The sequence below is a fragment of the Vulpes lagopus genome, chromosome 7 (assembly GCF_018345385.1).
Source record: "Vulpes lagopus strain Blue_001 chromosome 7, ASM1834538v1, whole genome shotgun sequence".
NCBI classification, from domain to species: domain Eukaryota; kingdom Metazoa; phylum Chordata; class Mammalia; order Carnivora; family Canidae; genus Vulpes; species Vulpes lagopus.
Window position 1 is genome coordinate 55,779,972 of NC_054830.1, and position 15,639 is coordinate 55,795,610.

Genomic DNA, 15,639 nt, shown 5'->3' on the forward strand with positions numbered 1-15,639 from the left:
TCCCGGGAGGGAAGGGAGTCCGTGTGAGCGCCTGACCTGGAGGGAGACTGTGTGCTTGTTGGGGTGGCTGCTGTCGGGGCTTGTCCCCAGTGTCACGCGGCGCGCACGAGTGTGCGGCCCTGGGGCCGGGGTCACCCTGCGAGTGTGCGCGGCTGAACCCGCTCCTCCGCCTTCCTTTCGTTTTGAGCTCTGAGCTTTCCTCCCACCCGGGACTGCCCCTCGGCTGCGCCCGGGACTCCGCGTGGCGGGACCTCAGGGGATGTCAGGCCGAGGCGGCGCCCCTCACGCCCCCTTCCGTCGCGCAGGGACGCGGCCACCGCCTCGGCCCAGCTCCCGAGCCCCCACCGCCGGCCATGGAGGTGGCGCCGGAGCAGCCGCGCTGGATGGCGCACCCCGCCGTGCTGAACGCGCAGCACCCCGACTCGCACCATCCGGGCCTGGCGCACAACTACATGGAGCCCGCGCAGCTGCTGCCTCCCGACGAGGTGGACGTCTTCTTCAACCACCTAGACTCGCAGGGCAACCCCTATTACGCCAACCCAGCCCACGCGCGGGCGCGCGTCTCCTACAGCCCCGCGCACGGTGAGCCCAGGGCCGGTGGGTGACTGGGAAGCCCGGCGCCGCGCGCCCGGCGCGGGAGGGGAGGAGGCCCCGACCGCCTGCTTCCCGGATGTGAGATCCGCAGGAATTGGAGCAGCTGAAAAATTGGGGCGGGAAAGGTGGGGGCAGCAGCCTCTTGGGGAGGGCTTGGGCACCAGGGGGTTTCTGCCCATTAGCTGCTGGCCTGTGGGGGTTCCCTCCAGGCCTTGGTGGTCCAGTGGGTTCCTTCTGTGCCACTTGTCCTTCAGCTCCGGACTGACATTCTTGATTATTGCCGGTTGGCGTGTTATGTTTCTGGTTTTCTTTGGGAAGAAGGTTACTGCTGGTTGTCTTGTGAGTTGCGGTGTTGTGTATCTGAGTCCTGGCCGGGCTCAGCCTCTGCCCATCCTGACCCCTCTCCTTCCTCCTGCAGCACGCCTGACTGGAGGCCAGATGTGCCGCCCACACTTGTTGCATAGTCCAGGGTTGCCCTGGCTTGACGGGGGTAAAGCTGCCCTCTCAGCCGCAGCAGCACACCACCACAACCCCTGGACCGTGAGCCCCTTTTCCAAGACGCCACTCCACCCCTCAGCTGCTGGAGGCCCCGGCGGCCCCCTCTCCGTGTACCCAGGGGCAGGGGGCGGGAGTGGGGGAGGCAGCGGGAGCTCTGTGGCCTCCCTCACTCCCACTGCAGCCCACTCTGGCTCCCACCTCTTCGGATTCCCACCCACTCCACCCAAGGAAGTGTCTCCGGACCCCAGCACCACGGGGGCTGCCTCTCCAGCCTCCTCTTCCGCAGGGGGTAGCGCACCCCGGGGGGAGGACAAGGATGGCGTCAAGTACCAGGTGTCACTGACCGATAGCATGAAGATGGAAAGCGGCAGTCCCCTGCGCCCAGGCCTGGCTGCCATGGGCACCCAGCCTGCTACACACCACCCCATCCCCACCTACCCATCCTATGTGCCGGCCGCTGCCCACGACTACAGCAGCGGACTCTTCCACCCCGGAGGCTTCCTGGGTGGCCCTGCCTCCAGCTTCACCCCTAAGCAGCGCAGCAAGGCACGCTCCTGCTCAGGTAACAGCAGGTGCCAGTGACTTAGTGGAAGTGGGGTTGGTTTGTGCTTTTGGCGGGATGTAGGGTGGGGGAGGTGGGGAGGGCTGTGATAGGGGAGATGGGGCAATGTCATCCTTCCAGATCTGGGGATGAGCGATGATCCCCTCCAACAACTTCCAACAGATTTTTGAGACTCCAGCATGGGGGAGGAGGAGCCCTAAAACTTTTGTTCTTTTCTTAACTGTTCCCAAGGGTCCCCAAAGTTCGTTTCCCTTCCCCCCTCCTCACCCTCCCTTCTAAGGTTGGCCACTGCCAGACTGAACACAGAACGGGAATTCCCCCTTCCCTTCCCCTTAATCTTAAGTGAAAATGTGAGCAGCCTCTTGACTTAGTGTGTGAGAGAATTCGAGACTCGAGTGACAGCAGTGAGGCTGTGTGTACGTGTGTTTGTGAGTGTGCGTGCATGCTGTGGGTGCACTCGTAGGTGCTCCAGACCCTCAAGGAATCTGGTTCTCCGACTCAATCAGTCCAATCTTGGGATTTCGATGTTTCCCAATCTCCTTGGGAGATTTCCCCCAAAGCAACATTCCCAGGGCTTTTTCCTGCTCCCTGCCCCCTGGCGTGTCCTTCATTCTCCCTGCCTGAAGGCAGGAGTGAGGGGATGAAGCTCTAAGTGCCTCTGCCCCTTTGCCGGAGGAGAGGGCTGGGGCCAAGCTGGTTTGTCTAAGAATCTGGCCAGAGAGCTGAAACCAGGGCTAGTGCCGGGCTTTCACTGTCAATGCTTACCTCCCGATCCCTTCAACCAAGGAAGAGGAAGATTTTTTTAAACTTTTACTCCTGAGTTCAGGAACCTTTCCTTGCCCCTGTACATCGACAATTTAGTTGAAAGTAAATGGGGAAACATTTTCCCGGGCTACGTGATGCAGGGCATCTGGCTACCCTGCCTGATTGCTGCCGCCACCTCGGGCACCCACCCCAGCCCCGCCTGGGGAGGGGGGCCTGTTCTGCTCAGGCTGGCTACCTTGCCTTTAATTAGCCCCTTCTCCCAAGTTTGTTTTACACATTCTATTTGAATTCCAGATGGTCTTTTGAGTAACAACAACAAAAAACAAAAACCAAAACCAAACAGCCCGCCATCCATCGACAGAAGACCAAGGTCACTTACTTAGTCTACTGGGCTTAAAAACGAAAGGGCTTATGGTTGATTTTATTTTAAAGAATGCCACCCTCGATCCGAGTCGGGGACCTGAATTCTAGGGCCTCAGCGGAAAAGGGGGAAGCTGGGGAGAAAGAAGGAAATCCCCCCTGCTTGGAGAACAGAAGCGGGGTGGGAGCTGCGGGCAGAGGATCCTGAGGTGGCAGACGCAGCTGGGGCAAAGGGAGAGAGAAGAGGAGAGGAAGACCTAGAAAGTGAGCCAGGACCCTCCCAGGCCCAGCCCGGTGGAGCGGGCGACTCCCGTCACCGCCCTGCCGCCGGCGAGGTTTGCTGTAAATACCCGTTCTTTGTAGCGCGGAGAATCCCTGGGGCCCTGGCCCCTCTCCTCCTTCTGCCCCGTTTCCCTTCCTTCCAGAGAGAGTTTTTATTTTATTTTATTTTATTTTATTTTATTTTATTTTTAATTTTTTTTTCAGTGTTATTCTTTAATGAAGAGCTGGGTCAGTGGCCAGAGAGGGTTTTAAACAGGGAGCTTCAGCCTTAAGGCTACTTTCCGAACTCCTGTCCTGCAGGGGAACCTCCTCCGAGTTCCAAGGAAGGGGAACCTTCCTGCCCAGAGTCGGAGCTCAAAGTCACCCCGGGGCAGCCCGCTGCCTTCCGGGCGCCTCCGCCCCCGACTCTCTCCCCTGACCCTGTCCGTTAAGCTGGCCTGCTGTATCTCCCTGTCCCCCCTGCAGAAGGCCGGGAGTGTGTCAACTGTGGGGCCACGGCCACCCCTCTCTGGCGGCGAGACGGCACTGGGCACTACCTGTGCAACGCCTGCGGGCTCTACCACAAGATGAACGGCCAGAACCGGCCACTCATCAAGCCCAAGCGGAGACTGGTAGGCACGGGCAGCAGGTGGCTGGGTGGGTGGGTGGGTGGGGGGCCCAACCTGGGCTGAGCCGAGACGTATTTAAAAAATAAAAGTAACATCACCCAACCCTTCCAATGCAGCTGCTTTGCCTCAGATCCTTTTATCATTAAAATCACTTGGAGTCGCCTTTCTTTTAGGCCAGATTTTTTCGGCCGGGCCGGTCTCCCGGTCTGCAGCCCACCAGGTAACCTCACCCCACCGAGCTTAGGGATCCCCCACACTGAGTGTCCAGGGCCCAGCTCCTGTGCCCTGGCCTCTGGCTAACTCTTTTTAAAAATAGGGCCATGAAGTAAGTTTCCTTGTAGCCCGGCACACAATCTCCTCGCGCTTATTTAAATAAAACACACACTCACACCAACCACCAAAAAAACCTGCCCTTTATTATTTTTCCATGGAGTCACCTATACTGTGTATTTTCATTTGAGTGATTTAAAAAAAATGCCCTTTCGGATCTCCTGCCGGAGTTTCCTATCCGGACATCTGCAGCCTGAAGATAAGGAAACTTCGCGTATCTGTTTCCGGACTCCGCGAGTTTTAGAGCCTCTCCTCGGCTCAATCCTGCCTCTCGCTGGGCTGTTTTGAAATTTCTAATACCCTCCGCTCTGCAAATAATGCGTAAAATGCTAAGAATAATAAATATAATTTTTTTCAAGGCGAAGTGATTTACGAGGCTTAAATCGCTTGCCACTTTGGGGGCCCCCTCCCCCTCCACCCGAGTGAGCGAGGTGGGGTGAGGGCCCAGGTGGGGGTAGGGGTAGAGGATACCACGTTGGCCCTTGAGTCAGAATTCCAGCTCCAGGCTGCTTACTCACCCTCACCTCCCTGCCCCCCTGCCCCCACCAGGCAGCAGTCAGGCAGGTCCCTCCAGCGGCGCTCCTGTGCTCTGTGCCTGGTGCTAGGAGCTCCGGCCCAGGCCGGCCCAGCCTCTGATGGTCTCCTTCCCCCAGCCGTCCTGCTGCCTGCTGCTCTTTGGGAGCTGGTGGGGTGGTGGTGGTGGTGGTGGTGGTGGTAGTAGTGGTGGTGGTGGTGGCCTGGGAGGGGGACGGGGCGGGGGGGGGGGCGGGGGGGGGGTGACAGATGAGTTCTGTCACCGTGGGGCTGGTGCTTGTGGGCCCGCAAGAGGGCATCTGCTTTCTCTCGGTCAAGACTCTCTTACTTTCCTTTGTCAGGAGACTTCAGGTCCCTTCTCCAGAAACCAGACACTCATTTCCAGTCCCCCTCTGGCCTGTATTCCCTGAGGGGCTATGGGGCCGCTAGCACTCTGTGGTTTGGGGTACAGTGTGCCTGATGGACCAGCATTGTGGTGATGGGAATGTTCTGGCTCTGCACTGTCCACTGTGGTTGTGACTGTTGATTCCTTGAAATGTAGCTAATGCCATAGAAGGAATTGAATTTCTCATTTTACTAAATTGTAGTTCAGTTGAATTCAAATAGCTCCCATGTGGCTAGTGGCTACATACGGGATGGAGCAGCTCTAGACTCCCTAAACAGTTGACGTCCCCACCCTGGGCAGGTACAAGGTTCCCCTGCACCGGCCTCTGTGGTGCCATCACGCCCAGGGTTGTGGAATTTGAAAGGAGGCATGTGGGAATGCAGCGCCAGACCCAGGGGCTCCACGGGGATGGAGCCAACCTCCTCAGGGCCTCAGTTTACCTGTCTGTGAAGTTTGTTTGATGGTTGGGGGAAGTAGCTGATTTGTCCTTTTAGTTTTGCAACCCGGTTGATACTGAGATCAGGCTTCTAAGTGTTCTTTATTTTAAGTTCTGCACTGGTTTCGGTCTCAAATTCTAAAATTCCACGGCTTCGGAGATGCCTGGATTCCCTTGTGAGATTTCCCACTCCTGGGCTAAGTTGGCAGGGATGGGGTGGGGCGAGGGTCGGGAAGGGAGGTCGAGGTGGGGCGTGGGAGCCCAGCCTGCTGACGCCGCCTCTCCCCTCCCAGTCCGCCGCCAGGAGAGCCGGCACCTGTTGTGCAAATTGTCAGACGACAACCACCACCTTATGGCGCCGAAACGCCAACGGGGACCCTGTCTGCAACGCCTGTGGCCTCTACTACAAGCTTCACAATGTGAGTCTGCCCCGCCCCTGCCCGCCCCGCCCCTCCCGGGGGACCGCTCCTCTTTGTGCTGCCAGGCGAGGGGCCCCAGCCACAATCTCCAGCGTGGCTTGGCTTGGGAGGCGGCTGCCGCTGGGCTGGGCAAGCTCCCAGTGCCAGAAGGGCTTCCCATAAGAGGGGGCAAGCTGGCTAGAGGTGTGTCCCCCAAAGCGGGGGGGAGGGAGTGTGTGTGCTGCAGGTCCAGGGAAGTGGTGCCTCTTTAAACACAAAAGACAGGCATACAGTTTGGTTGTGTTGATGTGGGGGCGGTACTGGCACTTAGTGGGCTCAGTGCCCTGCAGGTCCCACACAGTGAAAAGCCCTTTTCTGGAAAGCGTAGCACGCTGCCCTGGCAGGGAAGACCATGATGGGCCGAGGGCATTTGCAGGTGGGATCCCTGCCCAGACCTGCCTTTGCCCCCATGTGGAAGCTGGGGGTGGGGGTCTTGTTCTGGGAAGGGAACTGGATCTCCTGAAGGTTTTGTGGTTGCCCCCAGGTCAACAGGCCACTGACCATGAAGAAGGAAGGGATCCAGACTAGGAATCGGAAGATGTCCACCAAGTCCAAGAAGAACAAGAAAGGTGCAGAGTGCTTTGAGGAGCTGTCCAAGTGTATGCAGGAGAAGGCCTCCCCCTTCAGCGCTGCTGCCCTGGCTGGACACATGGCGCCCGTGGGCCACCTCCCACCCTTCAGCCACTCGGGACACATCTTGCCCACCCCAACGCCCATCCACCCCTCCTCCAGCCTCTCCTTTGGCCACCCCCACCCATCCAGCATGGTGACCGCCATGGGCTAGGGCCAGGCCCCCGGCAATCGGATGGAGAGATGCCGAGAAGGGTGGCCAGCAATGCAAGGCTGGGCACCCCTAGGCAGGGTGGGCTACACCCTTAGCGGTCTGCCCTTCCCCGAAGACTGATGCCACTCCTGCCAGCCCAGCCGGAGCCCCACGCTGCCTCTCCTGTGGGCGTTCCCCTTGGCCCTCAGCGGTCACTGTGAAGATCCTCACCCAGGCTAGGAGGCAGCCTTGGCCCGGCTCACTGCCCAGGTGGGGTTTCCATCATGGATTGTTCAGAGAACAGAACGGACAACTTTATGAAGAGAAGGGGTGGGGGGTAGGGGGACAGACGAAGAAAGCTGTTTTTAGAAGGAGAAGGGAGTAGGCCAAAATAATTTATTTTGCTCTCTTTTCTAACAAGGACTGGGAGACAGAGGTCTGAGCTGCCCCCTGAGTTCTCTGGGTTTTCTTTTGCTCCAAGGGCCGCCTGGCCCATCTGCTTGCTAGGGCCCTGGGGGTAGGTGTGCGAGGGGCTGCAGGGGTGGCCTGCATCTTCTCCCCTGGCTTCCTCTCCTGAAGCAGCTGAAGCCCAGGTTGGGCTGAGCCAGTGCAGGCAGGCCACCAGCCTGGGGAGGCGGCGCGGTGCGTGCCCTGGCGGCCAGGCCCAGTAGGGCAGAGACAATCATGGGCGGTCCTGCGCAGATTCCCAGGCCAGGGCTGGGTCACAGGAAGGAAACATTTTCTTGAGAGGGGAAATGTCTCCCAGATCTCTCCCCTGGCTCTGAGGCCGAAGCTGGTGTGACCCGTGTACCCTTAATAAGCCTGAGCCACAGCCTGACTCCTTTGCCAGGTGGACCCCTGTACATACATCCCTTTTCTGCTAACCCCTCAACCCCTTCCCCTCCCACTCTGAGACAAAAGAAAAAAAAATATATCTATATAAAAAGACTGCATAAGCTTAACTCGCTGAGGAGTTAGTTGTTTTATTTTTAAACTCATTTTGGGTCCAGTCAATTGTACGTTGCCACGGAAGCCCTCGCTATGGAAAGGAATAAAACCTACAAACCAAGACTGTAGCTTCGCAATTATTTTTGGAAAAGTACTTGGATCCCACAGCCCTAGGATGGGGAGCCCGGCCCTGGGGAGGCTGCTCTTGGCTTCCAGGGGCTGGTCTGGCAGGTGGCGAGGCAGGGGTTGGGGGTGGGTCCAGGGAGAGGCCACGACCCTGCTGGGGTCCCTGGAGACGCCTGGGTTCTGCTCTGCTTCGCTGTGGCTGTCTGGATCCTTCCCAAGGTACAGCTGTACATAACTGTGTCCGAGCTTAGATTCTGTATGCGGAGGAGGTGGGTGCGGCGGCCGGCAAGGGCCTGGCCCGGAGGAGGATCCTGCCGAGCCGAGCCGATGTAGTCGACCAAGTGCAATATGGGCCGGCGATCGCTGCGGGGGTGGGGGGCACCGCAGCCAGAAGTAACTTATTTTGTACTAGTATCCGCATAAGATAAAGAATCAGCAGTATTTTCTGTTTTTATGTTTTATTTGGCTTGTTTTATTTTGGATTAGTGAACTAAGTTATTGCTAATTATGTACAACATTTATATATTGTCTGTAAAAAATTGTATGCTATCCTCCTATTCCTTTAAAGTGAATACTGTTAAGAATAATAAAATACTTTTTGTGAATGCCTCTGGCCGGTCTTGTGGGCTCCCGGGCTGCTGAGTCCTGGGTGTGGAGATTGGCAGTCAGACTAATGGGTCCTCCCGGGTCCAGTGATTTAGAGAGAAGGGCTCCTGGAATAGGGGATGGGGCCGTCTGGCTGGGGTGGGAGATCCTGATCCCCCCTGCATTGCTCCCATCTGAATTCCCTCATTGTCACCCCACTGGGGCTCCTGGTGGATAGGTGGCTACTGGGGAAGCACGAGGAGGCCATGGTTTCTCCAGCCTTTGGTCTACACACTGACCTTTTCCTGGGGCATTTGTGGAACCCAAATGCTCTTGTGGAACAAGAGCCGCCCCTGCCCCCTACTCCATCCATTTCCTCCCAGGTGCTGATCATTTCCTGTTTCTGAGCTACCTGGTCATCAATATTCCTGTTCATTGACAGATGTGATCACCAATGTTTTTGATCACTGATATCACTAATTGCTGTCATCTTCTGTCAACGAAGCTGGTCATTGGAGATGGCTACCATGACTGATACTCTTCATTAGTGATAGGTCTGATCACCAGAGCCTGTGACCATAGATAGACCTCTGATTACTAACAACTGATCACAAACACTCAATCACCAATATTTTATCGATGCCTCTGATCAGTGACATGTCTGGTCACCGACAGCCATGAAGTGTGATCACCAGTGCTTCAGTGACTGTCTTGGCTTACTAGTAATACACCTGGTCATGAGTATCACCTACCACCAATATTGCTGATCAGCACCTCTATTCATGTTTAATATTCCGTGTGTCTGGTGCCAACATCTCTGACGACCATTGTGTTTCTTCAGTATTTCTATTCACCAGATTTGTGACCCCTGGCACTCATGTTCTTGATTCCTGATGCTCTAGTCTTCAACGCACCCAGTCATTGATATCCTAGTTCATCAAGAAGCATGATCACCAATGTCACTAATCAATGGTTTTCTAATCATTGATAGATCTGATCACTCATATGTCTCTCCAACCAGTGTCTCCTTAACAGTGACTTTGGTCACTTTCTCTAGTCACCAACATCTCTAACCAACAATATGCCTAATGACCAATGTCTCTGATCATGGGCTCCTCTTTCCACTAAATTTTCTGTCAGTGCAATCACCAGTGGCCCTGGTGACTGACATCCCTGGCTCCTCAGTGCTAATCACCTGGCTTCTAGTGTCCAGCATAGGGATTGTAGAGTCTCATCTTCCAAGTCCCTGATGACCAGTGTCCCTTATATCCTGATTGCGGGGGGCACTGACTACCAGCCCCCTGGTCATCAGTAGCCCTTGGCCACCTGTGTCTCTGTCACTAAAGTCTCTAAGCATTGCTGCCTTTGGTCCCCATTAGATCACTCATCTGCACGATCTCTGGGTGTCTCCAGCCATTGAATATGATCACTTGTCTCCTCTATGCTCAGTCATTAAGGATACGGGCACCAGTATCCTTCACTAACACTCCTGTTGCTCACTTCTTCAGTCCCCCATGTTCATGATCAATGACGAATGATATATCAAATCAATGCTGATCACCAAGACCTCCTGTTCCTCAGTGTACAGCCACTACCTCTCTGATCATGTGTTTGAATGATGTCATCTCCCACGATGCCACTGTCTCTAATTACAAGTCATTCTATTCATATGTCCCTGATGGATGACTTCTTTTAGCCCTAATCACCATTTCTGGTACCCTGAGTCCATGACAATTAGGATTTCTGAAGTTCAACTTCCTTGCTCCTTGGCAGCCCTGATGTCCACATGTTCCAGAAGGCTCCTCCTTTCATCCTTCCCATCCCAGGCTGCTGGTGCTGGCCGGGTGCTTGTTAGGCCCAGAGAAGCAATGGTCCTGTGGAGGCCACATGATGCCTGCTGAGAAATCCCAGATACCCCAGCCCATCAGGGTAGAGCAGCAGAAGCATCCCTGGGACTCTGACATAGGAGCCCTTTGCTCTTGTGGTGCCACCACCTTAACCCACCTCCTTTTCCTATAGATTAGAAAGCTAGAAAGGCAGAACCACCCCAGTGCATAGCTGGCTGGGCACTTGACTGCCCCTCTCAGCCCTTCCCCAGCTCATGGCATTTTGGCCACCCCTCCATCAGCTACAGTTACAGTGAGGGCGGGAAAGATCCTGCCCTCCCATGCCCTGGCTCTTGACTGCAGGATTGTGTGTCTATATGATCACGTACTCAAGTGTGCAGGTATGTATGCCTGTTGAACACCTCCTACACACCAGGCACTCTTCTAGGTATGGGGGCTACACCACTGCATGTAACAAACAAGAATTCCTATCCTTGAGGAGCTTATCTTCTATGCAGTAAACACATTAATGACTCTACCTGGCCTCTGGCAAATCATCCTATTCGCTGGCCCCAAATCCAGAGCTCAGAGACAGAACCTGGAGTCCAGAGCTTTGAGTCCACAACCGATACCCCAGTACTCAGGAACCAGACCCAAAACACAGAGCACAGAGCCTGTCCCCCAAATCCAGAACTTAGAGCTTGGAGCTCAGAATCCAGAACTCCTATCCAACTGGGGCCCAGAATCTGGACCTCAGAATTCAGATCTCAGAACATGGAGCCCAGAACCCAGAGCCCTGAGCATGGACTCTCAAATCCATAGCCCAGAGCTTGAGGCTCAGAATCCAGGACCTAGTACCAAGGATGTGGAGCCCAGGGCCGAGAATCTAGATCCCAGAGCAGCAATGTGGTTCTGGACCCGAAGGCTAGAATGCAGAGCCCTGAAGAACCATGGAAAGAGGCCCCTTGCCCCCTGTTTCTCATTACTGCCCTGGTCTTAGTTCCTTCTTACTGTCAACCAATATTTTTGGAGCTTCCAGTGGCAGACACTGTTGAAGGTGTCCGAAGCAGCCAGCAAGAAACAAATAGATGAGTGGGTCCCCTCTGCCTGCAAGGTCCTAGAGGCCAGGGACTGTGTCTGTTTGTCACTTTTGTGTCTCCATCTCCTCTAACGAGCCTGAGGTAGGTGCTTCCCAGATGTCTGTTGGATAGGTTCATTCACTTATCCCACATGTGTTTGTTGATGCTGTTGGTTGGTGGCATTCTGGGGTGGGGATGAAACACACACATCTTGCCCTGATGAATCAGCTCTCTCTGGCTGCCAGGAAACTCTTGGAGGGAAGGGGTTGTTTCTGACAAATGCAGCAGCCAGAGCTGGGGAAGGCTGTGGTGGCAGTGGTAGGAATGGTGTTGAGTGGGTGACCACCAGGAGCGGGGACACATGTGGCTTTGGAGGCCCTAAGCTCAAGCCCCAGGCACTCCTGCCCTTGCAGCTTCTGTTCCCTCCGCCATAAAATAATCAGCTCCTAACAATGATTCCTGCTGCCCAGAGTCATTGTGCGGGTAAACAGTTTCGATTTTGTGGCCTCAAAGCTCCCAGGCGGGACAGGGCAGGGCAGGCAGGCCAAGTGTTGCAAGTGGCCTCCTTAGCAGGAGATGGTGCCTTTATGATTCCACAGGGGCCTGGCGCCAGGGTGCCTGGGTGGGTTGGCCTTTGTTCCATCTGTTTGTACCCAGGTGGGGCTGGCTCAGCTGAAGGCCCTTTCCTCCCTTCTTCCTGCAGGGATGCTTCCAAGTCCAGCATCTTATTCCCATTTTCTGTTGGAAGAAACCAAAACCCCTGCCCTTCATAATTTGTAGAGACCATGTCTATCCTTCTCCAAAAGTCCCTCTCACCTCCTGGTGACCACCACTAGAAATAGGGAAGGCAAACAGCCTTCCCAGTCCCTGGGGCCACAGAATGGACACTGCCCCAGGGGAATAAGATTTGGGAGGAATGTCTGTCATCCACCTGATGAAAAGGATGGACAAATTCCCCTGAGAGGCAAGGAAGCAGTCAAATACCCATGGGGCTGCTCCTAAGGCGAGTGGGCTGCCCCCTATGTGAATTTATAGCACCAGACAGTAGATCAAAAGTCCACTGTGTGTGTGCGTGGTGGGGAGTGGGAGTGGTTTAGGCAAAAGGATAAAATGATTCCAAACTTTATTTGTAAAAACTAACAAGACCAGCACAAATCAGAAAATTCAGGAAAATAAAGGGAGTCATGCATGTAACACATTCCAATATGAAGATTCTAGGATCACAATCTCTCAAACCTTGTGGTTCTGCTGTAAGAATAAGATCAATGGCTCAGACTTGAGTAAGCCCAAAATAGACCCTATTATTTACACAATAATAACAGATGATAAAGGGGGTATCCTGAGTCAAAGCAAGGGTGGAGGGTTATTTAAGCAAGTGGAGTTGGAACAACTAACTGGCTGGCATCTCACTGGGTGAACACCTAACTCAGATCTGGAACCAGCCGCATGTGCGGACGAATCTTGTTTTGGTTGCATGAGGTTTTGCAAAAGTATAGATGAGCTGCAAATGATTTTAGATCAGGAGAGTCACTTACAAATAGGCAGAAGTTCTGGTCCCAAGGGGGCTCTCTGTCTTCAGGGCCATTTGTGCAGGTCTCCACTCAGGAAGCCCTGTCTCCATCTCTATCTGCCCCTCATGCCCACACCTATACCTGCCTGGGTCTTGGGTCTTGGGGATGCTGTTTGAGTCTTGACATCATCACACATATCCTATTACACATTCAAGATTTATTAAAGCTTTAGTCTTGAAACCAACCAAACATTGCAACCCACCTGGGTCACCTAGGGTGGTTCCACCACAGATAACTTGGCAGAGGGACCACGAATCTCAAGGTTAAGTTCAGCCTTTCTAGGAACCAAAGAGGGAAAAGAAAACTGTTGAACTGGGACACCTAGGTAGCAACTCCTTTTGGCTCAGGGCGTGATCCCTGAGTTCCGGGATTGAGTCCCACATCCAGCTCCTTGCATGGAGCCTGCTTCTCCCTCTGCCTATGTCGCTGCCTCTCTCTGTGTGTCTCTCATGAATAAATAAATAGAACCTTTTTTTTTTTTTAAAAAGAAAGTTGTTGAACATGTAAGATGTAAAAGGATCTGCAGCAAGGAGGGAGTGGAAGGATAATTTGGGAAAGTGCTTTTGAAATGAGCTCTGAGAATTCTAAGACTCAAATGTTAAGTAATCATCCAAGTATTTTTGGTAGGAAGCTCTGAGGTGTTTGGGACATTATGGTTTATAAAACCAGGAGACGGGATCCCTGGGTGGTGCAGCGGTTTAGCGCCTGCCTTTGGCCCAGGGCGCGATCCTGGAGACCCGGGATCGAATCCCACGTCGGGCTCCCGGTGCATGGAGCCTGCTTCTCCCTCGTGACTATCATAAAAAAAAAAAAAAAAAAAAAAAAAAAAAAAAAAAAAAAAAAACCCACAAAAAAACAAAACAAAAAAAAACCCCAGGAGACTAGATACAACCTAAATGCTCAACAAAAGGGCACAAGGAGAGTATATACCCAAAAGAATTGGAAGCAGGAACTCGAACAGATATTTGCACACCCACGATTATTGCAGCATTATTCACAACAGCCAAGAGGTGGAAACAATCCAACAGTCCAGGGACAGGTGCAGGATAAGCAAAATGTAGTGTAGACATACAATGTAATATTATTCAGTCTTAAAGAGGAGGAAAATTGTGATACATGTTACCACATGGACAGATCTTGAGGACATTGTGTTAGATGAAAGAAGACAGTCCCAGAAAGACAAATACTATGTGATTGCACTTATATGAGGCACCTAGAGTAGTAGTCAGATTCTTAAGAGATTAGAAAGTAGGGGGGTGGCTGCCAAGGGCCGGGAGAGTGGAAAAGGGGAGTTGGTGTTTCATGGAGACAGAGTTTCAGTTTGGGGAGATGAAAGAGCTCTGGAGATGGACAGTGGAGACGGCTGCACGACAGTATGAAGGTACTCAATGCTACTGAACTGTACACTTATAAAGGGTTAAAATGGTAAATTTTATTTTATTTTTTTTTAAGTGTTTTTTTTTTTAAATTTTTTATTTATTTATGATAGTCACACACAGAGAGAGAGAAAGAGAGAAGCTGAGACACAGGCAGAGGGAGAAGGAGGAAAATTTTACCATGGGAGGGAGAAGAGGAAAATACAGGACTTCCACTAGAAAGACTTTCAAATGCTTCCTGAAGGTTATGCCCTTAGAGCCAAGTCACGGAATAGAGATTTACACGTAACATGATGACATCTAAGGGGAGAGAACAGTCACCAAATGTTAGCAAACAGTGACATCTATGTCATAGACACTCTCCCCCTTTTTCTCATTTCCCAGCTGTTCTGTAATAAAGTGTAATAGCTTTAACAATTAAAGTAACATTTAACAATGATTATTGCAGAATAGGGTATAATTTGGCAAAAATATGCAAAGCCTCTAATACGAAAGCACAAAAAATAATAAAAAGACCAACTACCACCCCAAAAAAGAGAGAAACAAGTGAAAGACACATCAAGAGGTCTTTCTTATTAGAAATGTAAATAAACATTCCAACATTCCAGCAGGTACTCTACCTCAGAAATGATCGAGGACATGGAAATCATACATGCAAATTACCACTGTCTGCTTCTCTTAGAAACGGAAGAGGCTGCAGATGTGTAGAAACAGACTCTGGCACATTCCATTACTGGGAATGTTGATCAGAATTCTGTGCGCTCTCTGGCCCAGTGAGCCCTACTCAGGTGCACCTCACAGAAACCAGAAAGAAAAAAAAAAGCTAAATTGCAGGGGATTGGGGGGGGGGGAAATTGCAGAACAATGTATATAGCACAACTCTTTGGGACTATAAAAATATTTGTGTAGGGGCACCTGAGGGGTTCAGTCAGTTAAACGTCTGCCTTCAGCTCAGTCATGATCTCAGGGTCCTCGGGCTCCTTGCACGGTGAGGAGTCTGCTTCTCCCTCTCCCTCTTCCCTGCCCACCCCCCACTGCTTGTGCTCTCTCTAGCTCTGCTCACTCTCAAATAAATAAATAAAATCTTTTAAAAAATAAAAAATATTTGTGTAGATGTAGAAAACAATCAGGGAAAATACATACCTAATGAATAATAGTTGTTAGTTTGGGAAAGTGTGATAGTCTGGGGGCAAGGGAGAGGGTACTTTTCACTTTAGAAACTTGTGCCATTATCATAACATGTTATGACCATGCGCCGCTTTTGTAACCCCAAAAATAATCATCACAAACACCTGTTTACTTTTCTCTGCCTTGTCTCTGATCTCTCTCCCTGGAATGGTCTCCCCTTCAGAACTGCCTGGAGAACTCCTCTTCCTCCTTCTAAACCCCAGTCAGAGATCCTAGAGGAAATCTTATTTGAGTTCTCCTTTCCCTGAGCCCCTGAGGGCCTCCCCAGTCCCTCACCAACGTGTTCCAAGGACAAGCCTGGCTGTGGTGCTGACACACCTGCCTCTTCCTTGCTGTGCAGCCCCAAGCAAGTAAATGGCTTAACT

General features: G+C 52.7%; 1 protein-coding gene across 5 annotated transcripts in view; it reads left to right on the forward strand.

The window, feature by feature from the left end:
• Positions 1-8,248, forward strand: part of GATA2 (GATA binding protein 2) — a 73,483-nt gene extending 65,235 nt beyond the window's left edge. For all 5 annotated transcript variants that reach the window (XM_041761232.1, XM_041761233.1, XM_041761234.1 and 2 more), the window contains 5 exons: positions 306-582; positions 1,013-1,654; positions 3,527-3,672; positions 5,648-5,773; positions 6,297-8,248. In XM_041761232.1, the coding sequence (XP_041617166.1) occupies positions 354-582; positions 1,013-1,654; positions 3,527-3,672; positions 5,648-5,773; positions 6,297-6,596 (1,443 nt within the window). In that variant the 5' untranslated portion in view covers positions 306-353 and the 3' untranslated portion in view covers positions 6,597-8,248. The remainder of the gene's footprint in view (positions 1-305; positions 583-1,012; positions 1,655-3,526; positions 3,673-5,647; positions 5,774-6,296) is intronic.
• Positions 8,249-15,639: the final 7,391 nt, after the last annotated feature.